This window comes from Syngnathus scovelli, chromosome 14, assembly GCF_024217435.2.
Source record: "Syngnathus scovelli strain Florida chromosome 14, RoL_Ssco_1.2, whole genome shotgun sequence".
Taxonomy (NCBI): Eukaryota; Metazoa; Chordata; class Actinopteri; order Syngnathiformes; family Syngnathidae; genus Syngnathus; species Syngnathus scovelli.
This window is the reverse complement of record NC_090860.1, coordinates 13,819,601-13,845,356: the sequence shown is the minus strand read 5'-3', so window position 1 is coordinate 13,845,356 and position 25,756 is coordinate 13,819,601. Positions and strand designations below refer to the sequence as shown.

Below are 25,756 nucleotides of genomic sequence, written 5' to 3'. Positions count from 1 at the left end.
AGGCACTTTTTTAAAAGATTGCAAGACAGGCTTGCTGAGGGGCAAAGGAAACAGGGAAAGTGATAAGCAAGTAACACATAAAGATATGGAAAATGAAATTGAGAAAAAATGGCGCCATGTTTAGTGACTGGACAGGATGGAAACTAATCAATCAAACTGGAACTCCTCATCTTAGGCAAACAGGTAGAGGAACTTGAGGGCTAGGGGAAGTCAGAATTTAAAACACCAGCAGGGACGGACGGGAAAGATGACGATGGTTGTTTCCTTGACCCAGGGGAACCTGGATAAGGTCTCCTTGCTCAGGTCAAGTGCGCTGCCACTGATGAATTACTGACTTCTGGCCTCCATATCTGGCTGGTCATGTTTCACATTACTGTGATAAGGTTAAGTGATATATACAGTACTATCCAGGGACAGGTGGAGAGAGTCATTGGTAATGTATTGCTCCATTGACTTTGCTGCAGTTGGCACTGGCTCAATTCCCACGCAATGTAATCCTCACAGTTGCTCCTCCTGCTGCTCTTTTTTTTTTTAACAAATTAAAAGGCAAGTGCTGCTTACTGCAGCGATTATTTCAGTAAGGATACAACCTAGATTTAAACACTACACAGTGGTTATTAAAAGTGTGCACACCCCTAGTATATCATTTATATATTTGTATTTTTTTATATTTATATATACGTATGACTTTCTGCTGCCATCGCAACTCTGTGAGCATTTATCTCCAGCGCCTTAGCCGCTGTGTACATTCTATCAAACTAAAACAGGAACATAGATGACTGCCCTCTTCATCATAGACTCACTATCACCACTTGCACACCAAAGCAACCTGAATGGAAATAAACACTCTTGGATAGGGTGCTCACCTCAATATGTCCTCCCAGAAACTTTCTTCTGCAGCCAAGTGAGGGGGAAATCAATAAAGGCCAATGTGAATGTGAATGTTTTACTTAACCTTGTGAGATGTCAAGATGTGCAAGATTACACATCCCATTTGTCAAGCAAAGATGAGTTTATGGCCAATCACAAATGATTTATTGATTTGATATACTGCACAAAATTATAGATATAATAAGTGAATGGTAAAAATAGTTTGTATATTTCTCTGTAACCAGCATTTCATGGTGCTTTACTTGAAGTCAAATAAAAACACATGGTTGCTTTTGTGAGCTAAACCGCCATGAATAACAAAGCGGAACTTCAAATGGTCGTCTGAAATGTACAGCAGGTGTTTACGGAGCCACTGAATGACTTTGTCACTGCATCAAACAAACGAATGACTGGATGCAGAAACATTGTCTCTAATTAAGTGCAAATGAAATGGAGCTAATTGTCTTTGGAGAACAGAAGGACACACAGGCATAATGTTTGGCCTCACCTTCACTCCGTGGCTCTCATTACCTAATGTCGAGGCAGAAATGGAACTGGTGCTTCAATTTCAACCACCAAATACAATAAATATTGTCAATACGACATTTTAGGAGCGGTAAACTGGATTGACAACGTTTACACACATTTTCAGGATTGGATTTTTGTGGGGGGGGGGTTCATTTATTGACATTTAAGTTGGCTGAGGGCTTTATTTTTTTTATAGAGGGCACCACAACCATTTATAATGCTTTAAAACTTATTTTTACACTTTTAGGATTATTACAAATTTTTAAAACATTACTCTTTAAATTTCAGTGCACTGGCGTTGCGCCGCATGAATTATTGTATCCATCTAGTGGAGCACTTAGCCTGTGCAGGGTCATGGGAAGGTGGAGTCTGTCTGTCAGCTGACCCTTGGCCAGAAGTAAATCTCTGTGACACACACACACAGACACACACGTATGTTTGCAGCTAGTCTGAGGGAGAGCAAGAACAGCACTATAACTGTCTTCCCCTGTAGCACGTCACAGGGAGCCGGCGATAGATGGAGGTGCAAGGCAGCATGTGAAAAACAGACTATCGACTTCCCCCTCCACTTCCTCACGCACACTTACACACACAGACACACACTCTTCTGGCTGCAAGGGATCAATCTGGAGTTCAGGTACAGTATGTAAACTTTTCCAACAAAGCAGAGACCACTGAAAGTATGGGAGCAGTTGCAATTGTGTGCATGACTGTTTTGTTTGGGGGCAAAAGTAGTAAAAAAAAGGAAGCGTGAGGAAAAAAGATGGGCTGCAGAGACTGGCTGCGTGGGCTACTGTATGCATATTTAATATGTGAGTGGGCAGTGATGTTTCAGAGATTCTGGAGAGGGAGAATGAGCGAGAGCATCAGTCGAAATGCTTCTGGAGGAAGTCCCTATCTATAATATTTAGTTTTGCTTACTGTTAGTGCTGCATGCAAAGTAAACATGCTCATATGAGACATTTAAAAGCTTGGCTTTCTCTGGAAATGCTCTAACTTGGACGTTTGAGTATCTAGCTGGTGTATAGGGAGACATTGGCTCTCATATACAACACCACCACGTTTCATTCTGCAGCAGCCACCAGCTCCAGCATCAGCACGCACCGTCATTATCAGGTGCAAGTCGAGGATTTTTTTTTTTTTTTTTTGGGAGCTCCGCTGGTACACGGAGGAAGAAGACATTCGGAAGTAATGCTTGTAGTGTCCGGGCACAATCGAGCGTGTTGAATGAAGAAGCGGCTACCGGGACTGCTCGGTGTTCTTTTCCCGTCCAGACGAGCTTGTCACTCGGAGGAACATGCCAGCCGGGCGGGTAATGCAGCCTCCCTGGCTGGAGGAGTAAACGGGACCGCGCGTCGTCCGAGCCAGAAAGATGGAGCGTTTTTTTCTGCTGGTTCTCAGCTGTTTGGGCGTCTCGCGGGGCTCGGCGGGTAAGTCGGAACATATGTGCAATTGTAAAAACGATTGTTTTTGTGCCCGAGTGCCCTTTGACTGTGTGACGGAAGGTGCCAGCCACAGCAGGCAGGCAGGCAGGGTTGGTGGCATACGTGTGCATGGGTGAATCAGCGGTTGCGCGAATGTGAACATCACTGTGCACCCTGGGCACGCTGTGCATTGCCTTTGGAACCTGTGGAGAGCGTTTGGGTGACATTTTGGGACAACACCTCCATCGTAATTACTATCTGCTGTAAAAACTGGAATTGCCCGTCACAATTGCGCGTGCGTGTGCGCGTCTGTATCCGAGAGCCGTCATTTTTAAAAGACATCAAATATTTATTTTGTTCATTAGGTGCAAATTATGCAATATTGTACAATGCTGAACTTGATCTTTACCGGTTCTAAATGGAACACTTTCATTGCACTCCCTACATTGCAAAGATAGAGAGCGTACTGTACTTCATTCTGAGAGCGACCCCCACCCCAAAACAAAGTCCATGTAGCATTTATCCATTATGGCTTTTGCACACCGCTGCCTCATAGTCCAAAAAAGATTTGCCTCTAAAGGCCATACAACCACTTGGTAAAGGCATCCAATTCATCACTATATAGCAAATGCCGTTGCACAGATAATAATTTAGAGTTTAAATTGACACTGTCAAAAGGGAATCAATCCCAACATTTAAAAATAAAAAATCTCTTTCGGCTGTAGTTTGCAGTATTCAAAACCGCCCATCATCTGCTGGGAGTGGTTTCCAATACTTTGGTTTGAAACAGCTCTGGTATTGATTCTCCTCAGAATGTGCAAGTGGTCATATTCTTGGGGTCATTCAGTGTATGTCGAACAGAACAAAGAAAAAAAAAACTCACAAGTCTTTAGGTACTGAAAATAATTGTGAGTTTCACAAATAACCAATGACATCACATCTCCTACTAAGTGAACTGGAGAACTGGCTCTTGACATTGATGAATCACATCCATTTGTTTGCTGCTTGATCGAGATCAATGAACGGATTTCTCCTATGTTGCCTCTAAACTAAGTCATGTAGTACTCCCAGGGTAACCACAACACATAAAATAGAAATGCACTTCTAGTTTGGGTTACATTTGAATACTTATCCTCTGAAATTTCTATTGACCTCTTTTCAAAACATTTGAATTCGCTCATACTTCATTCAGTCGTGTCATCCAATCGGAATCATATTATGCGGTTTTATTCTGGATTCCTTAAATAGCTGGGAAAGAGGGAAACTTCCAGACACATTGATGCGATGTCAAGTCTAAGTGTTAGCCTGGCAAGAGTGAGACTGTAATATTTACACCTTCTTGACGTCTTTACTGCATCTGTGTTTATAGTGACTCATAAACAGCTGGTTGAACCTGAGGAAAGGAGCGCTAATGTTTGAATTTAAAATGTAAATCGACTGCCTAACACATTCATCTCTCTGGGTCCATAAATCCTCGTGAGCAATTTTCCCTGGGCTGCTCCAAAGAAAAAGGAAAAAAAAATCAATTAGTCATTCAACAAATTGTTGCTCTTTGTTTTTGTAATGCTTTTAATTAGAGTGCAGTCTTTTAAGAAGTGCTTTTACGCTGCGGGTAGAAACATTTCATCGTCACTTTTCTTGCATGGTCGTTTTAACTTGTAGCTAGAAGTCTGATTTTAAAACTAAATGTATTTCCAAGCCAGACAATCAATCAAATATTTTTGCTTTCATAACTCTGTGCAGCGCCAGTCATAATCCTCCTGTTGGCAAGCGCCGGTTTATATGACAGTGTCTAGTCAGAGCCTTAATTTGGTTAATATTGATTGATGTCCATGTTAATGTGGCCACTTGTTCCTTTCTATAATCCGTGCAACCGCCCACTTCATAAACCTGTCAGCATGTAACTCACATGAGACCCATTGTTAGAAGAATGACCTGGTGAGAGAGAAAAAAAAAAAAACAATGTCAGAAATCCAGATAAGAAAAGCAAAAGGGTGAGCTTAAGATTGTAGTAATAGACAAATTAAATTATATAAAAAAATGTTTGACTTGGTGTTACAGTTTGCATTACAAAACATATCTAAATTATTTATTAAATTATATGTTTTATATTTGTATATATTAAATTATTTATTTTATTCAATTATATCTAAATTTGTTTACCAAATGATTTACCTGATGCTTAACCATCTATAAATGAGGCCTATTTTACATTGAGACTTTTGTGTGAGCATGCAGTTGTGTTTTTGGTTGCATACTTGTGTGCATGTGTCTGTATATGTATACGACCTACACATGCAGGTACGTGTGTACATGTGCACATGCATGCACGCACAAGGACGAGTCCATGTGCCAAGGTCTGGAAAAGACCATCGCCCGGCCATAAAAACCTGATGGCTCTATCATGGCACATTAAATATAGATGAGGTGAGCGGCCTTCTGCACTGAATGTGTGTTAACCCTCAAGAGCCCACAAGACTCTCGCACTCAATAACATGTTAGCAGGGGAGAGAAGAAAGCAGCCCCATGCTGTCATAGGACAACATTTGCAATCATCAACATGGGCTAAATTATTGCTTGTAATTTCCCCAAGGCTTTTATAACACAATGCTTTTGTCCTGTTTTCATATTAACACTTGCTGGTTATTAAATCCTTTGTTCAGTGTACAGTTTGGAAAACGTTCCAATTTTAATTATTGGTAGTATTTTTTGTAGAACCCTGAACCCACAATCTCTAAACTAAGGAGACACGTTAACCAGTTATATGGTAGGGCGGTGGAGGAGCGCTTTGCCTAACAATTCTGAGATTCCGGCTTCCATTTCCTATGTGGCATTTTCATGTTCTCCCCTTGTGGGATTTTCTCCGGCTTCCTCTCACATTCCAGTTCCAAGCTTGCCAATGACCCCATTGAGAATAAGTAGGGAGGGGGGGGTGGATGATGAGAATGTATCCTACATTATCAGGAGACTTCAATGTTTGCTTGATAGTGTTGTGTGGATCCATTTTTATGTTCCAAGGAGCTGTGCACATTCAGGCCAGTTCTTGTAGGTCTTTCTCTCATTTTTTTCTGCAGTCTGTGTGTTATTTTAATCATTTGAGCATCCTTTTTATTTTTTTTAATATATATAATATTATTTATTTTTTATTATTATTTTACTGTCATGCTAGTATCGTCCCATCATGACACGTGTTACTTGGTCATTATTTTAACAACTGGGAATTATAACACAGTCAACCATGTGACAATGGCAATTTTGTATCATTTGGAGTCACAGTTCATAAAGTTCTCTGGATTCCCCGGGCCGCGTGGATCTGTTGCTCTTTGTCAACCAAGCAGATCGCAATGTGCTTAACTCCACATTTATGCGTAGGCATATTTTGTTACGCTTGTGAACTCATGTAGTGGACTGTAATGCTGAGTTGAAATTGACTTTTACAAGTTAGGCATACACTGATGCACAAAGTAAGCATCAGGAAATGTAAACACAAGAGGATTTCGTCCACCTCTAAATATACTAGGAACAACATGCAGCTATGAGGCACTTTTCCTCTCAGGCTTACTCATTAGCATCCTGGGGAGCAACACACCACACCATGACTTTGAGTAATGTTTTTCCAAGGGTAGTGGAGCTGTAACAATCAGCAATAGCTTCTCTTGGGGGGTTGATAGAAGCCGAGGAACCGCCCCGCAAGCATTTACGAGCCCCTCGCTCTCTCAACCGCTGAGTGGCTATTAAAACAAAATCAACTTTCTACCCCTGAGGGGCATCAAGTCAACTCTGAACTATAATCAGTGGGGGGGCAACAGCACAATTTGTGTTTACATTAATAACACTCATCACATTTGCTTGATAAATTTCTGTCTTTGCTGATGTATAAAACAAGGAGTGGTCCATTTCAATGATTCGGAAGCGTCCAAAAGATCAAAAGACCTCACTGCTTGTTTGAGACATTAACAAACATAATGGAAACGCCACAATTATATTTGAAATGTAATTTAATCCTCACACACACTGTTGATATCACAGGTCTATTGTGTGCCTGCAAAGGAATATTTACATTGGCAGACATCAAATAAATAATACTGGCCACAACATTTGGTATATGTGCTCAATGTAATGAAATTTAATGTGAGAAATGTATCAAAACTATTTTAATTGTACTTATGCTCAATGTGCCTTCATTCTATGACTGATGTAAGACTCATAGTGTGCAATTAATGTTTAAACATCTAAGTGAGGTACAGGAAGGCATTGAAGCAGAACCAGAATGGAAAGGGTAGAAGAAGCAGTCATCTTAATGCCTTTTGAAAATAACCTAGTTAAAGACGCTTCATCCATCCAAACATGGCAGCTGAGCACTTATTATTTCTTCAAATTAGAAAATCCTATTCTGCTATTCATCTGCCTCATTATTTTGTATTTGAAATGCAACAATGTTTATACGTAAACCATTGTGAAAGCCAAGAAAAATTATTAAACCGAAACAAAGCCTGGCAAAGACTCAACTTGAAGGCATAAATCCGTATAATCGCCCCTGGTGCGGTCAGCATAGAGGATTTTCATTAAATAATCATAAGCTGTATTGATGTTCCCAAGGTGTGTTTGGAAAGTGTGAGCCCGCCCCCTTTCTTCTTTGCTGTCTATTGCCATCACTTCTCTAATGAACGAGGATATGGAAGAATTGTCACCCTTGACGCCGCTCAGCGTGAAATAGACAGCGAGCTGCCAACATCAACAAACATACTCACCAGGATATCCAACGTGGTGGCTCAAATTCTCACGGCCATGCAGCCAGCCAACCACGCTCAGGGAGACTTTATGAAGATCCTGTCTGGTGTTTTATTAGAGCTGACTGTCATGTGGATATTTAAAGCTCATGGTCACTGGCGACACTCACTGTCTCTTAACATAACATATTGATATGGTAGAAAGGAGGTGGATAGATGAAAGCATTTAAGTGGAAGCGTTAAGATGGGAGGATAGCGAGGGTGTACCAAACTACTTGGTAACTACTTGGTATGTAATGTACAGTATATGGACAATGGATTTGTCTATAGTATGAAGTACCTCCAATTATTTTAAAAGAAAATGCTGAAAAATATATATTCAGCAGCTTAGGGGCAGATCATTATATTTTCAATGTCAATATTGAAGTCACTCAGCAAAATTACATTGGAAGAGAGAAAATGGAAAAAAAAAGAAGTGGAATCGATGGTTGCGGTGGGTTCAGACAATGTCAAAACACTACGTTTGAATACATCCACAGATATTGGCAGGGTTTTAAGAAATCCTCCACGGCGGTTACCACGGGGACGGGAAATATAAACAAAGCCTGGAGGACTGGAATGGTTGAGAAAGAAAATGTACTCTGCTGTGTGTTTACATTCCATTTTTACATTTCTGCCTCTACAACAAGAACAGCTGTAGCAATAAATCTGGGAGAAGAAGCAGCCAAATGATAAGACTTTGCGTTTTGAACTCCAAATTAGCCAGGTGAAGTGAATTCATGCATAACATTTGCTTGGCGCTATAAATGACCGTACAGAAATTCCTTTTCCAACTTTATGAGCAACTGTGTGTTTGTTTTATAACCAGGCATTATGTGCTACATTAAACATTTAAAGCATAAAATGATTAATGTATACATAGCGAGTGATCATTGCTGACAAATTGGTGGTTTGCGTTCAATAATTCCATTCAATAATGCAGCATCCAAGTGAAGCTTTCTGAAAATGCAAAAATGGCAATGATGTTAATGAAATTCTGTTAGTGTCACAGCAAAATAGCTCATGAGATTTTTTTTTTACCTGAAAAAAGATTTCAAACAGCTCAACTTTGAGTTGAGACATTGCAACAGCATTGTTATTAAGGCTTCCAGCGACAATATTCTTTGGGAGTTGTTTTTTGGGATGAGGGACCAGCGGGTAGAGAATAAAAAAAGAATCCGCCGGCAGCAATACTAAATCTACAGAGTTGGCCTTTAATATTACATAAGGTCCCTGTTGGAGTCGCAGTCCCTGAGAGGAACCAAAGGTTAAGTTGCTGTGTGTGTTTTGAGATGAGAGCACAATGTAGACGGAATGAAAGAGCTGAATGATGACTTTGATTTATCACTTTGTAAGTCCCCCTCAGGCCCTGTCCGTCTCTGGGATTTCAGGGGGCATGAGGCCAAACAGGATTGAGTAAGCAAAAGTATCTTTAAACATGAGAGTCGACCATGATCAAATAAATGTGGGCCATCTTCTTTTACCACAGGTAGCGTTGAATCAAGTAAGCACTGTTGCCAAACAGGGGGTGCGTTCGTTCACAAGCTCCACAACCCGCCCATTAATTAGCGACTGTCATTTGTTAACCTGGACTCTACTATATTTCATCTCTGCATTGAGCCGGCTGCTGATGTTTATAAGCTAATAAAGACGGCTGAGTGGCATTATTGCAAGTGACCACTTCTTCTTGTTCCTGTTCATCTTACTCAGCCATTGAGTCCAAATATCGATCAATCCTGAAGGCCACAGTCATTCATAAGCGTGCTGCAGTGTGATGATTGCAATGTGTTATTTGGAGTCTCTTGCTGTAATTTTGTCCAAATTGATGGTTGTTTCAAAAATGTGGCTGCTTCTGAAATATTATTGGCCGCAGAAAAAAATTCTAGCTCCACCGGTGGGTATAGGAAATTTAAAATCAACTCACATGAGCATCTGCATTAAAAGCTTGACTTGCCCTCTCTCAAATCCACACGGTATCATTTCTACAATGTCAAACATCATATCATAGCAAAGGTATTATGCTTGCAGGTGTAATGGTTACCATTGTCACAATTTATGTTTGGGTGCTTCAAGCGTGAATTCCTAAATTGCCTTAGTACACAAAGTACAGCCAAGGTTAATGGGAGTACGGTTGTGTTATTAAATTATGCTATGACGACATGGAACAAACAGACCATAAATTTGGTTGTCACAGACGCCAGACATTTTATATCACATGCATGAGTAGAATGAAAAATAACCTTCAACCTTACCCTTGAGAAGTTTTAAAGAAACATTTTTTTTTTTGCAGATACCTTGTCCCCCCCTGTCAATGTTACCATCAAAGCAGTGAAAGCTAACTCTGCTCTGGTGACATGGGACATCCCCGAAGGAGACCCTGTCATTGGCTTTGCCATCACACAGCAGGTGATTGATACTACAGTCCAAATGCAGCGTATGTCCGATTTGATCTCATTTGTGTTCTTTTGCGTATTGTCTGCCGGCAGAAGAAAGACGTACGTATGCTCCGATTCATCCAGGAAGTCAACACCACCACACGCTCCTGTGCATTATGGGACTTAGAGGAAGAGACAGACTACATTGTGCACGTCCAGTCCATCAGCATGTTCGGGACGAGCCCGCAAAGCGAACCTTTACGCTTCCGAACACCCAAGGAGGCCGACACTCAGGCTTCTAAGAATAAAGGTAAAGTGGCACGGATAACATGAATCAATACAAAAGGCTTACACCGCTATTTTTTGGGCGTGTGTTTGTTCTTGAGCCATTAAGATGCAGACAAAAGTCGGCCTCTTGATAAGATCTTGACTGATTTTGTCTAAACGCCGATAAAAATCAATATGCACACAAAGCGTGAAATGAAATTTCAAAACAGAGTGCTCTGCACAGCCAAAGGGGAATGCATGAATTGTGTATTGACGGGCTTGCTTGCATGCACCCGGCACCACTGCACAGTAAACCAAAATGGGAGGAGGGAGGGGCCGGGCGGGCGGGGGGGACATTTATCAGTTGCGGAGCAGAGGAAGCCAAAGCTGCAAGGGACGGTAAATCAATGCGCTCTTGGCTGAAGTCTTATCTCTAGAATTCCTCCTCATCCTCATCTCATGTGTGACACTCTGCTGGACTCCTCCCTGAAATTGGAACCAGAAAGAGTTTGAACTTGTTCCACAGGGGCATTGATAGGGTGGAATACAAATGGAGAAGCAGCATGGCCCAAGATTGAACATTCCACTCTTGAGGCATTAACTCTGGAAGTGTTGTTTAGGGCTTGTTGCTGCAAGGGAAACACATTTTTAAAAATCAATAGCTGGACAGGGTTTTTTTTTTCTTCTACCAAGCTTCATTTATTGTACTGCCTTACACTCATTTATTAGACATTAATGACTTTTCCCCGGCAAATAAACAAGACTTTTGTGATACCTCGGTACTAATGCTAAATATAGTATCCAGACTATAACAATGTTATTGTACCATTAAAATAAGATCACGAACCCTCTTAAATATTTATTAGCTCTTATGAAAAAGAAGCTTTGGATTGATGTGCTAATTTATTGTAGCATTAATAGTATCCTTGGAAATCAATCTTTATTTTCATTTCATTTCTACTTCTTTCTACTGTGTATGATAACTAGCCATCCATTGTTGGCCTTTGGTTGTCGTGTTTTAAAAAATGTGTTACATCTGACCAGTTTGACCAACAGAGCCGAAAGCACCCAAAGCCTCGGCTCGGCTCGGCTCGGCACCCCTTGGGCATTTTTGCTTTGATTAGTTAATGCCAGGCAACAGAGGCCAATCGATCCTCACAATTGCTTGTTTCTGAAAGCCACTGGAGCATGGGCTGCCTGCCCGCTTGCCACGCTGGGGCCTCAAAATGTCACCTAGTGCATTTAATAAAGGACACGAGGGGAGCGTGGTGAACTTTATATCAAGCCTGTGACTTTGTTCAGTAATGGTAGAAAAGTGGTGGTTTTGTGCTCAAGGGGAAACGTGGCACTTGTCAGGATTCAGAAAATAGAGAAAGAAAATACTAATAACAACATGAAGTAGAATGGCATGTGAGTATGACAAGTATTTTGCCTTCTAACTTCTCACAGACGAAGTGACAATGGAGGAAGTGGGCCAGACCAACCAGTTGAGGGCGGGGGAGCTCATCATCATTGTTGTGGTGCTTATCATGTGGGCAGGTGAGGATCACGTATAAAATTAAACAATTTTTCACATTCCCCAAGCAATTGTGTGTGAATGTTGAAAGGTAAAGAAATAGTGTATCTATATTAAAAAAAATCTTTCTGAAACTAATTTCACGTCTTTGTGATATTGCAATATTTTTTTAATAAATGTTATGCAGCACATTTTGTTCTCTGAAAGAACCTGAAATATGAATGTATCAAGTTTGGCTTGCACACATTTGATGTTCCTCTTGGCAGGCGTGATCGCTCTCTTCTGTCGCCAGTATGACATCATCAAAGACAATGAGCCCAACAACAACAAGGACAAAGCCAAAAACTCCTCCGAGTGCAGCACTCCTGAACACCCGACAGGGGGTCTGTTGCGCAGTAAGGTATAACCCACCCACCCCCTTCCTCCCCCGAGGTGCCTCCCCCCTTCCCCCTTCAACAGCGACGGGCAGGTGAATGGTGCCGCCCGCTACAAAGATCTTTTCCACTCGACATTCATATGCACTCATACGGTGTTTCTCAATGTCAATGCCAGTGTTTAGGTTTCCGACAAAAGTCTTTGACATCCATAATGGCGCTTAATGAGCTCATGAAGAAAACATCAACAGTGCAAGGTGGCAAAAAAAATCTGTCTGAGCCTCTCAAGACATATCTTGTGCTGTTAAAGTCATTCCTTTGTCGATTTACTTCTGTCATTTATCCCGTTGCTCCTCTGTTAAGCTTCAATCGGCAGACAAATTGTGCTCTCATCTCGACAAGATCTCCGTGCGAGGGACAGGAGTAACAGTGCGAAATGTTCTCCATTTATTGACGATCTGTCTCACCCTGAGGACTATTCGAGGTACTTTTGTAACCCGTTCAAGTTCCATGCAAGAAGACAATTTTGTATCATAAGGTTCCTGCAAGTTCTTTTGCGCAAGGCATGAAACTGATGCATTAGTTCACTGAGATTTCAATCATATATTCTAGGAGAGAGGAAATCAAGTATCTTGTGAAGGACCGATGAAATTGTTGCGGAAAGTATACTTGACATTGATAAACACCCACAGTGTCATCTGAACATCAGCTTCAGGCTAAATTGAAATATGACTTCAATATGGCTCCATTTGTGCATGTCTGCATCAAATCGCAAACACTCAGGCTCTTGTAATCCACGCAAAGGTCAAGCCTGAATCAAGCCCTTCATAGAAACGCAGCACAGAGGCATCCTCATGCTCATTGTTGTATTCCTGAGAACCCTCCAGGATCTTCAATCATCTATCTTCTCTCCTCCCACAGTTCTCCAAGAACAACAATCGGATGCCATCTGTCAACATCATTGAAGTGTGAGTGTCTTCTGCGCATACTACAGACTGTGTGTTCTCGCAAATCTGCTTGTCAGAATGCATCGCTTACGTTTCCCTCGCCTCGGGCCTGCCGACGAAGCAAAGCTTGCTGGACTCCGAGGATTTAGGAACAACTCGGTCAGGCTGAGAAGAGATCCCACGGTGGAGCCACTGCAGGGAGAGTTGAGCCGATCTGCCGTGCTTAACAAGCACCGTATGGTGGGAGAGGCAGAGATTAGGGCCAAATGGTCCTGGTGGCGGACAGACAGACAGAATGCTGATAAAGGAACCCCAAGGACCAACGTCGATAAGCAGAGCCGGAGAGCTTTTCTTCTCGGTCTGGAAATGGGTCGCCATACAGTATGTGGGTACTTGTGTCTATATATTCCTTTGTGGTGTGATTTAATGCCATCTTCTCGATGTTGTTTTGTCCTAACATTATGTAATCTTGACTTCTTTTTTTTTTATGAGTAAGGGGTAAGTGTAGTTTTGTTACATAATGTACTGCCACTACCGGTACATCTCATGGAGGAAGGAGAAGAACTGCGGGGAATAAACGTCTGGCGAGCTTGTTTCCCCCCTCAGGGAATCCAGACTGCTGCACCTGTCTTGAGTTTGGAGGAGTTTCTCAAAAGCGAGCTGCGACGACGCCATAGCAGCTCGCCAAGGTTGGCTCACCGCTTCCTTTTCGGCATCCTCTTCGTGCTTTTAATAGATTGTGATTCTTTACATTCCACATCCTGAATCAGCTGTCTTTATTTATCTCCAAGGGTGGTGGATACCTGCATTCTGGGTAAAAAAATAAATAAAAATAGACTTGACCCAGTGTGCCTCATCTGAAAAATGAATTTTAAAAGAGTCTACACAGGGAAGTGGCCTTTGTAGAGACACACGAGGAGATTCCTTAAGCAATAACAACTTAAAGCCCTGAAAACATGACGGGCAAGGACTTCATGAGGACACATTCTGTGGAAAAAAAAACAACAACACACAAATGTAACCTCTGGGCATGCAATGTTGAGACAAATGCACATTGTGATAAATACTCATAAGTACATCGAGCCTCTGATGTTTGTTTTCTTGTAATGGTATTGGAAAAAGTCTGTGATGAACAGACGTCAACAAGGCATAAGGGCTTCTCATGAGTATATTCAAATCAAAATGGTTCTTTATCCATATATACAAATAAGTTGGATGATCAAGTGGATGGAAAGTATAGCTGCGGTATTTAGCTGTGTCTCATTGTGCTTCTTTCATTTCCGTTTTAAAGGTTAAATAAATAAGATCATCCATGGCAGCCTCATTGCATTGGTTGTCTAAAATGTGTATCCCCCCCCACCAATTTTTTTTAGCCAACTTCTGAGTGTGTGTGTGTGTGTGCGTACAGTCAATAGAAAAATACAGTTGCAATATGGGATGGAGTAATGCTTAAATATTTAATGTGTAAATACATTTAATATTATTGGAGCCTGGAATGAGTTATGAGTTCTGTGCAAAAGTCTTGAAAGCCACAATTATATGAGCAAATTATATAAAGCAACAATTCAGGTCATTATTAACAGAGCAAACAATATGGATTGAAAAAAAAAAGGAATGGAATGGACCCTCTTTTATATTTAATGGCACCAGATCACCGGCAGCTCCCTTTATATGCAATTCATCAAATCTGTCTGACTACTACTTACAAATGCTAAATTTGCTTCTTTTGTTGCCATGGAGCCAAGAGGGGGGGCTAAGACTTTCGCAAAGTTCTGTTCGTTTACTGGTACTATTGGTGAGAAGTATTTTTTTGTGTGTGTGTGGTTTACTGTTCATGTCTGACTAATAATAATGGTTTCATAATAGCACGTATCTACTGTATGTGTTGATATGATACATTTTGTCATTTAGCTGTTTATTAAGAGTGGAAGAAGTTGTTCAGTAGCTGGAATCTTAATTTTATAGAGCTACGTTGTGTTTACAGACAAAAACAACTGCACATAACAATAGCAATGGTTTGGGGATTCTTTTTTTTTTTGTTGGAAAGAATAACACTAGTAGACTAGTTGCAGGTTTTTGCACTAACATAGTCACTGAACTAAATTCTAAAGTCCATGCTATATTAAACTCGACTCTTTCTCTGTATTGGCTGAATCAATGTATTCCAAATAATAGCATCTATTTATACAAGCCATTTTGTAGATCAAAAGAGATTACTGTTGCGTTTGTTTTATTTCCTCTCTTACCTATTAAATATTCTTACAGTAACATCAAAAGTTAATTACATTGTAAACTCAGTAGTATTGATTTAGATGAGACTGAATCCTCAAGGCAGATTTGGAATTAAAAAAAAAGAAAAGGTTAAAAGTTTCAACATTAAAGCATGTCGTGTGTTTTTTTTTTTTGGTAAGAACTGACAGAAAATATTCCTAACAAAATGTTGAGTTGAAATCAATATTTATTTGTTGGGTTAGTAAGTACCATCTATTTAGAAATATTGTAGCATATAAATGACATTGTGTTGAGAAATATTAATAAAAACATTTTTTTTTATCTAATAAGAACAAGAGAGTAAAGATTTAGGAGTGTTCAGCAAACATTGATGAATTGTCTTTGGCTTTGAACAATTGCATACCCACTGACCACAGATCAATATTTTCAATTATGGTGTTGACTCAATAATCTATTTACAGCCCCGTGATGAAAGAAAGCTCTTCTTGCACCTTGCTTTGGATTCAGCCAGCCAACATGCTTCATGTTTGTTTTGTATGAATTTGTGTCTGGAAACAAAGTCACCACTGAGACAAATCAGCCTGTTTCAGTTGTGAACAAAGAAAGAAAGAAAGAAAGAAAACAAAACAATGCTTTATTAATCCCAACATATTCCATTTATTGTATAAAGTGTACAGCAGTTATTGCTTAATGAGGGCTAGCACGGTTTCATGAACTAATATGCACAAGGTTACACAACTTCAATGATGAAGTCTGCTTACTTGTGTTGGCGTCAAATAAAGTATCAAATATTTTCTCCAAATGACTGTATCAACTCTTTAATAAGTAACAATGTTTACTGGAAAGTCAAATTGATGCTCATATTGTCTACTGTCAATCTTCCTTTTCATGAGGCGTACAGAGAAAAGGTGCATGAAGCCAAGAAGATTCCTTGAATAATACATTTGAAACATATTTCATCAGACCAGAACTGTCAGACTTCTCAGAGCAGCAGTCTGATAAATAATAAAAAATGCTCAGGTCTGACAATTTTCATTTCTTATTTTTGACCACTAGAGGGCCCCAGACAACCGGATGACAATCCATTCTCCACATACGTAGTTGCATGTGTGCTGCCCCCTAAAACCATGTATGTTCCATGTAACATGAGCGAGGGTTCCGTAGTGTAGTGGATAGTGCTCCGGACTTTCACCCCAGCGACCCGGGTTCAAACCCCACTAGGACCTGAAACTTTTTATCGTAAAAATTTGCAACACAGTTGCATGTGTGCTGCCCCATAAAACCATGTATGTTCCATGCAATATGAGCGAGGGTTCCATAGTGTAGTGGCTAGTGCTCCGGACTTTCACCCCAGCGACCCGGGTTCAAACCCCAGTAGGACCTGAAACTTTTTATCGTAAAAATTTGCAACACAGTTGCATGTGTGCTGCCCCATAAAACCATGTATGTTCCATGCAATATGAGCGAGGGTTCCATAGTGTAGTGGCTAGTGCTCCGGACTTTCACCCCAGCGACCCGGGTTCAAACCCCAGTAGGACCTGAAACTTTTTATCGTAAAAATTTGCAACACAGTTGCATGTGTGCTGCCCCATAAAACCATGTATGTTCCATGCAATATGAGCGAGGGTTCCATAGTGTAGTGGCTAGTGCTCCGGGCTTTCACCCCAGTGACCCGGGTTCAAATCCCAGTAGGACCTGAAACTTTTTATCGTAAAAATTTGCAACACAGTTGCATGTGTGCTGCCCCATAAAACCATGTATGTTCCATGCAATATGAGCGAGGGTTCCATAGTGTAGTGGCTAGTGCTCCGGGCTTTCACCCCAGTGACCCGGGTTCAAATCCCAGTAGGACCTGAAACTTTTTATCGTAAAAATTTGCAACACAGTTGCATGTGTGCTGCCCCATAAAACCATGTATGTTCCATGCAATCTGAGCGAGGGTTCCATAGTGTAGTGGCTAGTGCTCCGGACTTTCACCCAAGCGACCCGGGTTCAAGTCCCAGTAGGACCTAAAACTTTTTATCGTAAAAATTTGCAACACAGTTGCATGTGTGCTGCCCCATAAAACCATGTATGTTCCATGCAATATGAGCGAGGGTTCCATAGTGTAGTGGCTAGTGCTCCGGACTTTCACCCCAGCGACCCGGGTTCAAACCCCACTAGGACCTGAAACTTTTTATCGTAAAAATTTGCAACACAGTTGCATGTGTGCTGCCCCATAAAACCATGTATGTTCCATGCAATATGAGCGAGGGTTCCATAGTGTAGTGGCTAGTGCTTCGGGCTTTCACCCCAGCGACCCGGGTTCAAATCCCAGTAGGACCTGAAACTTTTTATCGTAAAAATTTGCAACACAGTTGCATGTGTGCTGCCCCATAAAACCATGTATGTTCCATGCAATCTGAGCGAGGGTTCCATAGTGTAGTGGCTAGTGCTCCGGACTTTCACCCAAGCGACCCGGGTTCAAGTCCCATTAGGGCCTAAAAAATTTTATCTAAATATTTATTAAATTTGCAACACACAGTTAGGGTTAGAGCTGGGGTTAGGGTTAGGGTTAGGGTTGGAGCTAGAGCTAGAGCTAGGGTTAGGGTTAGAGTTAGAGCTAGGGTTAGGGTTAGGGTTGGAGCTAGAGCTAGGGTTAGGGTTGGAGCTAGGGCTAGGGTGAGGGTTGGAGCTAGGGTTAGGGTTAGAGCTAGAGCTAGGGTTAGGGTTGGAGCTAGGGCTAGGGTGAGGGTTGGAGCTAGGGTTAGGGTTAGAGCTAGAGCTAGGGTTAGGGTTAGGGTTAGGGTTACGGTTAGAGCTAGGGTTAGGGTTAGGGTTGGAGCTAGAGCTAGGGTTAGGGTTGGAGCTAGAGCTAGGGTTAGGGTTAGGGTTGGAGCTAGAGCTAGAGCTAGAGCTAGGGTTAGGGTTAGAGCTAGAGCTAGGGTTAGGGTTGGAGCTAGAGCTAAGGTTAGGGTTAGAGCTAGGGTTAGGGTTGGAGCTAGAGCTAGGGTTAGGGTTAGAGCTAGAGCTAGGGCTAGGATTAGGGTTGGAGCTAGGGTTAGGGTTAGGGTTGGAGCTAGAACTAGGGTTAGGGTTAGAGCTAGGGTTAGGGTTAGGGTTAGAGCTAGAGCTAGGGTTAGAGCTAGGGTTAGGGTTGGAGCTAGAGCTAAGGTTAGGGTTAGAGCTAGGGTTAGGGTTGGAGCTAGAGCTAGGGTTAGGGTTAGAGCTAGAGCTAGGGCTAGGGTTAGGGTTGGAGCTAGGGTTAGGGTTAGGGTTGGAGCTAGAGCTAGGGTTAGGGTTAGAGTTAGAGCCAGGGTTAGGGTTAGGGTTAGGGTTAGGGTTGGAGCTAGAGCTAGGGTTAGGGTTGGAGCTAGGGCTAGGGTTAGGGTTGGAGCTAGAGCTAGAGCTAGAGCTAGGGTTAGGGTTAGAGCTAGGGTTACGGTTAGAGCTAGGGTTAGGGTTAGGGTTAGGGTTGGAGCTAGAGCTAGGGTTAGGGTTGGAGCTAGAGCTAGGGTTAGGGTTGGAGCTAGAGCTAGAGCTAGTGCTAGAGCTAGGGTTAGGGTTAGAGCTAGAGCTAGGGTTAGGGTTGGAGCTAGAGCTAAGGTTAGGGTTAGAGCTAGGGTTAGGGTTGGAGCTAGAGCTAGGGCTAGGGTTAGGGTTGGAGCTGGAGCTAGGGTTAGGGTTAGAGCTAGAGCTAGGGTTAGGGTTAGAGCTACGGTTAGGGTTAGGGTTCGAGCTAGAGCTAGGGTTAGGGTTAGAGCTAGAGTTAGGGTTAGGGTTAGGGTTAGAGCTAGAGCTAGAGCTAGAGCTAGGGTTAGGGTTAGGGTTGGGGCTAGAGCTAGGGTTAGGGTTAGGGTTAGAGCTAGACCTAGGGTTAGGGTTAGAGCTAGGGTTAGAGCTAGAGCTAGAGCTAGGGTTAGGGTTAGGGTTAGAGCTAGAGCTAGAGCTAGGGTTAGGGTTAGGGTTGGGGCTAGAGCTAGGGTTAGGGTTAGGGTTAGAGCTAGAGCTAGGGTTAGGGTTAGAGCTAGGGTTAGAGCTAGAGCTAGAGCTAGGGTTAGGGTTAGAGCTAGAGCTAGAGCTAGAGCTAGAGCTAGGGTTAGGGTTAGGGTTAGGGTTGGAGCTAGAGCTAGGGTTAGGGTTAGAGCTAGGGTTAGGGTTAGGGTTGGAGCTAGATCTAGAGCTAGGGTTAGGGTTAGAGCTAGGGTTAGGGTTGGAGCTAGAGCTAGAGCTAGTGCTAGGGTTAGGGTTAGGGTTGGAGCTAGAGCTAGGGCTAGGGTTAGGGTTGGAGCTAGGGTTAGGGTTAGGGTTGGAGCTAGGGTTAGGGTTAGAGCTAGGGTTAGGGTTAGGGTTGGAGCTAGAGCTAGAGCTAGGGTTAGGGTTACAGCTAGGGTTAGGGTTAGGGTTAGGGTTTGGGTTGGAGCTAGGGTTAGGGTTAGAGTTAGAGCTAGGGTTAGGGTTAGGGTTGGAGCTAGAGCTAGGGTTAGGGTTAGGGTTAGGGTTAGAGCTAGAGTTAGGGTTAGAGCTAGAGCTAGGGTTAGGGTTGGAGCTAGAGCTAGGGTTAGGGTTAGGGTTAGGGTTAGGGTTAGGGTTAGAGCTAGGGTTAGGGTTAGGGCTAGGGTTAGGGTTGGAGCTAGGGCTAGGGTTAGGGTTAGGGTTAGAGCTAGGGTTAGGGTTGGAGCTAGAGCTAGGGTTAGGGTTAGGGTTAGAGCTAGGGTTAGGGTTAGGGTTGGAGCTAGAGCTAGGGTTAGGGTTAGAGCTAGGGCTAGGGTTAGGGTTAGAGCTAGAGCTAGGGTTAGGGTTGGAGCTAGAGCTAGGGTTAGGGTTAGAGCTAGGGTTAGGGTTAGAGCTAGAGCTAGGGTTAGGGTTAGAGCTAGGGTTAGGGTTGGAGCTAGAGCTAGGGTTAGGGTTAGGGTTAGGGTTAGGGTTAGAGCTAGGGTTAGGGTTAGGGTTAGGGTTAGAGCTAGAGCTAGGGTTAGGGTTAGAGCTACGGTTAGGGTTAGGGTTGGAGCTAGAGCTAGGGTTAGGGTTAGGGTTAGAGCTAGAGTTAGGGTTAGAGCTAGAGCTAGGGTTAGGGTTGGAGCTAGAGCTAGGGTTAGGGTTAGGGTTAGGGTTAGAGCTAGGGTTAGGGTTAGGGCTAGGGTTAGGGTTGGAGCTAGAGCTAGGGTTAGGGTTAGGGTTAGAGCTAGGGTTAGGGTTGGAGCTAGAGCTAGGGTTAGGGTTAGGGTTAGAGCTAGGGTTAGGGTTAGGGTTGGAGCTAGAGCTAGGGTTAGGGTTAGAGCTAGGGCTAGGGTTAGGGTTGGAGCTAGGGTTAGGGTTAGAGCTAGAGCTAGGGTTAGGGTTGGAGCTAGAGCGAGGGTTAGGGTTAGGGTTAGAGCTAGAGCTAGAGCTAGGGTTAGGGTTGGAGCTAGAGCTAGGGTTAGGGTTAGGGTTAGAGCTAGAGCTAGAGCTAGGGTTAGGGTTAGGGTTGGGGTTAGAGCTAGGGTTAGGGTTAGGGTTAGAGCTAGAGCTAGGGTTAGGGTTAGAGCTACGGTTAGGGTTAGGGTTCGAGCTAGAGCTAGGGTTAGAGCTAGAGTTAGGGTTAGGGTTAGGGTTAGGGTTAGGGTTCCGGTTAGAGCTAGAGCTAGGGTTAGGGTTAGGGTTGGGGCTAGAGCTAGGGTTAGGGTTAGGGTTAGGGTTAGAGCTAGAGCTAGGGTTAGGGTTAGAGCTAGGGTTAGGGTTGGAGCTAGAGCTAGGGTTAGGGTTAGGGTTAGGGTTAGAGCTAGAGCTAGAGCTAGAGCTAGAGCTAGAGCTAGGGTTAGGGTTAGGGTTGGAGCTAGAGCTAGGGTTAGGGTTAGAGCTAGGGTTAGGGTTAGGGTTGGAGCTAGATCTAGAGCTAGGGTTAGAGCTAGGGTTAGGGTTAGGGTTGGAGCTAGGGTTAGGGTTGGCTCTAGCTCCAACCCTAACCCTAACCCTAGCTCTAGCTCCAACCCTAACCCTAGGTCTAGCTCTAACCCTAGCTCTGGCTCCAACCCTAACCCTAGCTCTAGCTCTAACCCTAACCCTAACCCTAACCGTAGCTCTAGCTCCAACCCTAACCCTAACCCTAGCTCTAACCCTAACCCTAGCTCTAGCTCCAACCCTAACCCTAGCTCTAACCCTAGCTCTAGCTCCAACCCTAACCCTAGGTCTAGCTCTAACCCTAGCTCTGGCTCCAACCCTAGCTCTAGCTCTAACCCTAACCCTAACCCTAGCTCTAACCCTAACCCTAGCTCTAACCCTAACCCTAGCTCTGGCTCCAACCCTAACCCTAGCTCTAGCTCTAACCCTAACCCTAGCTCTAGCTCCAACCCTAACCCTAGCTCTAACCCTAGCTCTAGCTCCAACCCTAACCCTAGCTCTAGCTCTAACCCTAGCTCTAGCTCCAACCCTAACCCTAACCCTAGCTCTAGCTCTAACCCTAACCCTAACCCTAGCTCTAGCTCCAACCCTAACCCTAACCCTAGCTCTAGCTCCAACCCTAACCCTAGCTCTAGCTCTAACCCTAACCCTAGCTCTAGCTCCAACCCTAACCCTAACCCTAGCCCTAGCTCTAGCTCTAACCCTAACCCTAGCTCTAGCTCCAACCCTAACCCTAGCTCTAACCCTAACCCTAACCCCAACCCTAACCCTAGCTCTAACCCTAACCCTAGCTCTAGCTCCAACCCTAACCCTAGGTCTAGCTCTAACCCTAGCTCTGGCTCCAACCCTAGCTCTAGCTCTAACCCTAACCCTAACCCTAGCTCTAGCTCTAACCCTAACCCTAGCTCTAACCCTAACCCTAGCTCTAGCTCTAACCCTAACCCTAGCTCTGGCTCCAACCCTAACCCTAGCTCTAGCTCTAACCCTAACCCTAACCCTAACCCTAGCTCTAGCTCCAACCCTAACCCTAGCTCTAACCCTAACCCTAACCCTAACCCTAACCCTAGCTCTAGCTCCAACCCTAACCCTAGCTCTAACCCTAACCCTAGCTCTAGCTCCAACCCTAACCCTAGCTCTAGCTCTAACCCTAGCTCTAGCTCCAACCCTAACCCTAACCCTAGCTCTAACCCTAACCCTAGCTCTAGCTCCAACCCTAACCCTAACCCTAACCCTAGCTCTAGCTCCAACCCTAACCCTAGTTCTAGCTCTAGCTCTAACCCTAACCCTAGCTCTAGCTCCAACCCTAACCCTAACCCTAGCTCTAGCTCCAACCCTAACCATAGCTCTAACCCTAACCCTAGCTCTAGCTCCAACCCTAGCCCTAGCTCTAGCTCCAACCCTAACCCTAGCTCTAGCTCTAGCTCTAACCCTAGCTCTAGCTCTAGCTCTAGCTCTAGCTCTAACCCTAACCCTAACCCTAACCCTAACCATAGCTCTAACCCTAACCCTAACCCTAGCTCTAGCTCTAGCTCTAACCCTAACCCTAGCACTAGCTCCAACCCTAACCCTAACCCTAGCTCTAGCTCTAACCCTAACCCTAGCTCTAGCTTCAACCCTAACCCTAGCTCTAACCCTAGCGCTAGCTCTAACCCTAGCTCTAGCTCCAACCCTAACCATAGCTCTAGCTCTAACCCTATCCCTAGCTCTAGCTCTAACCTAGCCCTAGCTCTAACCCTAACCTTAGCTCTAACCTATATGAGCGAGGGTTCCATAGTGTAGTGGATAGTGCTCGGGACTTTCACCCCAGTGACTCGGGTTCAAATCCCACTACGACCAAAGTATTTTATCAGGTAAAAATTTCCCACAGTTGCTTGTGTGCTACTCTATAAAACCATGTATGTTCCATGCTTTATGAGCGAGGTTCCATAGTGTAGTGGATAGGGACATTCACCCCAGTGACTTGGGTTCAAATCCCAGTAGGATCTGAAACATTTTATCAGGTAAAAATTTGCAACACAGTTGCTTGTGTGCTGCCCCATTAAAACCATGTATGTTCCATGCAATATGAGCGACCTGAAACATTTCATTATGTAAAAATTTGCAACACAATTCCCCAATCATACAGTGGGGGTGAGGGCGGGTGTGGCTCCATCTAGTGTCCAAGTGACGTAGGTACACCTTTAAATGGGGCTGTACCTAATGGAGTGTCCGTGTGATTCCCTCGTTAAGCGCACCTGCGTGAAAACTTTTAGCTCCTTTTGAACGTGAAAGTGGCTAAAACGTTTCACGCACCTGCACTTAACGAGGGTCACTTGGAAAACATGTTGGCCCCGAGGACTAGAGCTTGACACTTGTGACCTTTGACCATGATATTTCCCTAATAAAGTGGCCTGTTATTAGGTACACTTGAAAATGGCGGTGTACGGGTGTGGCACCATCTAGTGTCCAAGTGACGTAGGTACACCTTTAAATGGGGCTGTACCTAATGGAGTGTCCGTGTGATTCCCTCGTTAAGCGCACCTGCGTGAAAACTTTTAGCTCCTTTTGAACGTGAAAGTGGCTAAAACGTTTCACGCACCTGCACTTAACGAGGGTCACTTGGAAAACATGTTGGCCCCGAGGACTAGAGCTTGACACTTGTGACCTTTGACCATGATATTTCCCTAATAAAGTGGCCTGTTATTAGGTACACTTGAAAATGGCGGTGTACGGGTGTGGCACCATCTAGTGTCCAAGTGACGTAGGTACACCTTTAAATGGGGCTGTACCTAATGGAGTGTCCGTGTGATTCCCTCGTTAAGCGCACCTGCGTGAAAACTTTTAGCTCCTTTTGAACGTGAAAGTGGCTAAAACTTTTCACGCACCTGCACTTAACGAGGGTCACTTGGAAAACATGTTGGAACGCGGCCCCGAGGACTAGAGCTTGAGACCTGTGACCTTTGACCATGATATTTCCCTAATAAAGTGGCCTGTTATTAGGTACACTTGAAAATGGCGGTGTACCTAATGGAGTGTCCGTGTGATTCCCTCGTTAAGTGCAGGTGCATGAAAACTTTTAGCTCCTTTTGAACGTGAAAGAAGCTAAAAGTTTTCACACAGGTGTTTTTAATGAGGGTAACTTGGAAAACATATTGGAACGCGGCCCCCGAGGACTGGAGTTCGACACCCCTGGCAAACTTGTTAAAATATGTTCATGAAAACATTTTCCTCCAAGTCTTATCATTAATCAGGACAGCATGTATTTATTTGTGGTTTCCAGCTGCACTACTGTATGTTCATCTTGTACAAGAACAAAACACAGCCCCCCCCGAAAAAACATTCCCTCGTTAAGTGCAGGTGCGTGAAAACTTTTAGCTGCTTTTGAACGTGAAAGAAGCTAAAAGTTTTCCCGCAGGTGCGTTTAACGAGGGTCACTTGGATAACATATTGGAACGCGGCCCCTGTACCTAATAACAGGCCACCTCCTGATTGGCTGTTGGATCTGTGACGTCACTTGGACACTCCATTAGGTACACCGCCATTTTCAGGTGTACCTAATAACAGGCCACCTCCTGATTGGCTGTTGGATCTGTGACGTCACTTGGACACTCCATTAGGTACACCGCCATTTTCAGGTGTACCTAATAACAGGCCACCTCCTGATTGGCTGTTGGATCTGTGACGTCACTTGGACACTCCATTAGGTACACCGCCATTTTCAGGTGTATCTAATAACAGGCCACTTCCTGATTGGCTGTCTTATCTGTGACGTCACTCGGACACGCGTGAGTGACAGCGTTGCTGCTATGCCAGCCGACACACGTTATGCCGACATCGATGTTTTAATTTTGTATTTGTTGGATTGTAGTTGATGGTGTTATTTTACTGAATGTGTTTGTGTTTGAATAAAAGGTTGAAAAAAAAAATCCGTTATGGCGACATTTGTTATATTGGGGGACACCAACTCATATAACAACGTAAAACATACATTGTCATATAAAGGAGTTAACCAAATACCTGATTTTTATGTTTTAATTGGCGGATATAATAAGAAGGAATAAAACACCAGATAAGTTTTAACATAAATGTTTATTTTAAAAAAAAAATCATCATATTAAAAGTACATTTCAAACCAGCAATCTAGTGTGAAATTGCAGTAGATATATTGGATAACAATATGTAGGCGTATATATGCATACACGTTATTTAAAAACTACAATAAGTGTTATAAAATCAAGATGACCCATAGAGAAGCATAATAAAAGCAGTGGTCTTTCAGTGAGTGGTTCTTTCTTTCCTTGGCAAATCGTCAATCGACATTCTGGTTTCCATAGTTCACGCCAGGGAGACGCAACACGTTCACTGATCCGTTGATGCACGGGGGGAAGGAATGCAGTTCACCCATGAACTCGTTCGCGAACGGGAAAGTCACGATTCATTCCTTCACTGATCCGTTCTCCCGATGAACTGGAAATGCAAATCACTCACTCACAGATCCGTTCCGTTGGTGAACGAGAAATGCACTTCACAACTCGTTTGTCAACAGGAAGTTACATCATTTTCTTCTTCGATTTGTTTGACGGCGAGGTGGCACCAGCTTCAATGCGCATTACCGA

General features: G+C 43.5%; 1 protein-coding gene across 5 annotated transcripts; it reads left to right on the top strand.

Annotated features, from left to right (window-relative positions):
- The first annotated feature begins 1,876 nt into the window (after positions 1-1,876).
- Positions 1,877-16,104, top strand: fndc5a (fibronectin type III domain containing 5a). Of its 5 annotated transcripts, none has more exons than XR_007485809.2 (7): positions 2,211-2,828; positions 9,882-9,997; positions 10,078-10,276; positions 11,683-11,772; positions 12,016-12,149; positions 13,045-13,759; positions 13,862-16,104. XR_007485809.2 is itself a non-coding variant. In XM_049740548.2 (6 exons), exons 3-6 carry the CDS (start codon positions 10,093-10,095, stop codon positions 13,093-13,095), a joined length of 459 nt encoding a protein of 152 aa, XP_049596505.1. In that variant the 5' UTR covers positions 1,877-2,035; positions 9,882-9,997; positions 10,078-10,092; the 3' UTR covers positions 13,096-16,104. The 5 variants fall into 5 exon arrangements, 2 of the variants coding, with proteins under 2 accessions (XP_049596505.1, XP_049596504.1); XR_007485808.2 differs by having other exon boundaries at positions 13,841-16,104; XM_049740548.2 differs by lacking the exon at positions 2,211-2,828 and adding an exon at positions 1,877-2,035 and having other exon boundaries at positions 13,045-16,104.
- The last annotated feature ends 9,652 nt before the right edge of the window (positions 16,105-25,756 follow it).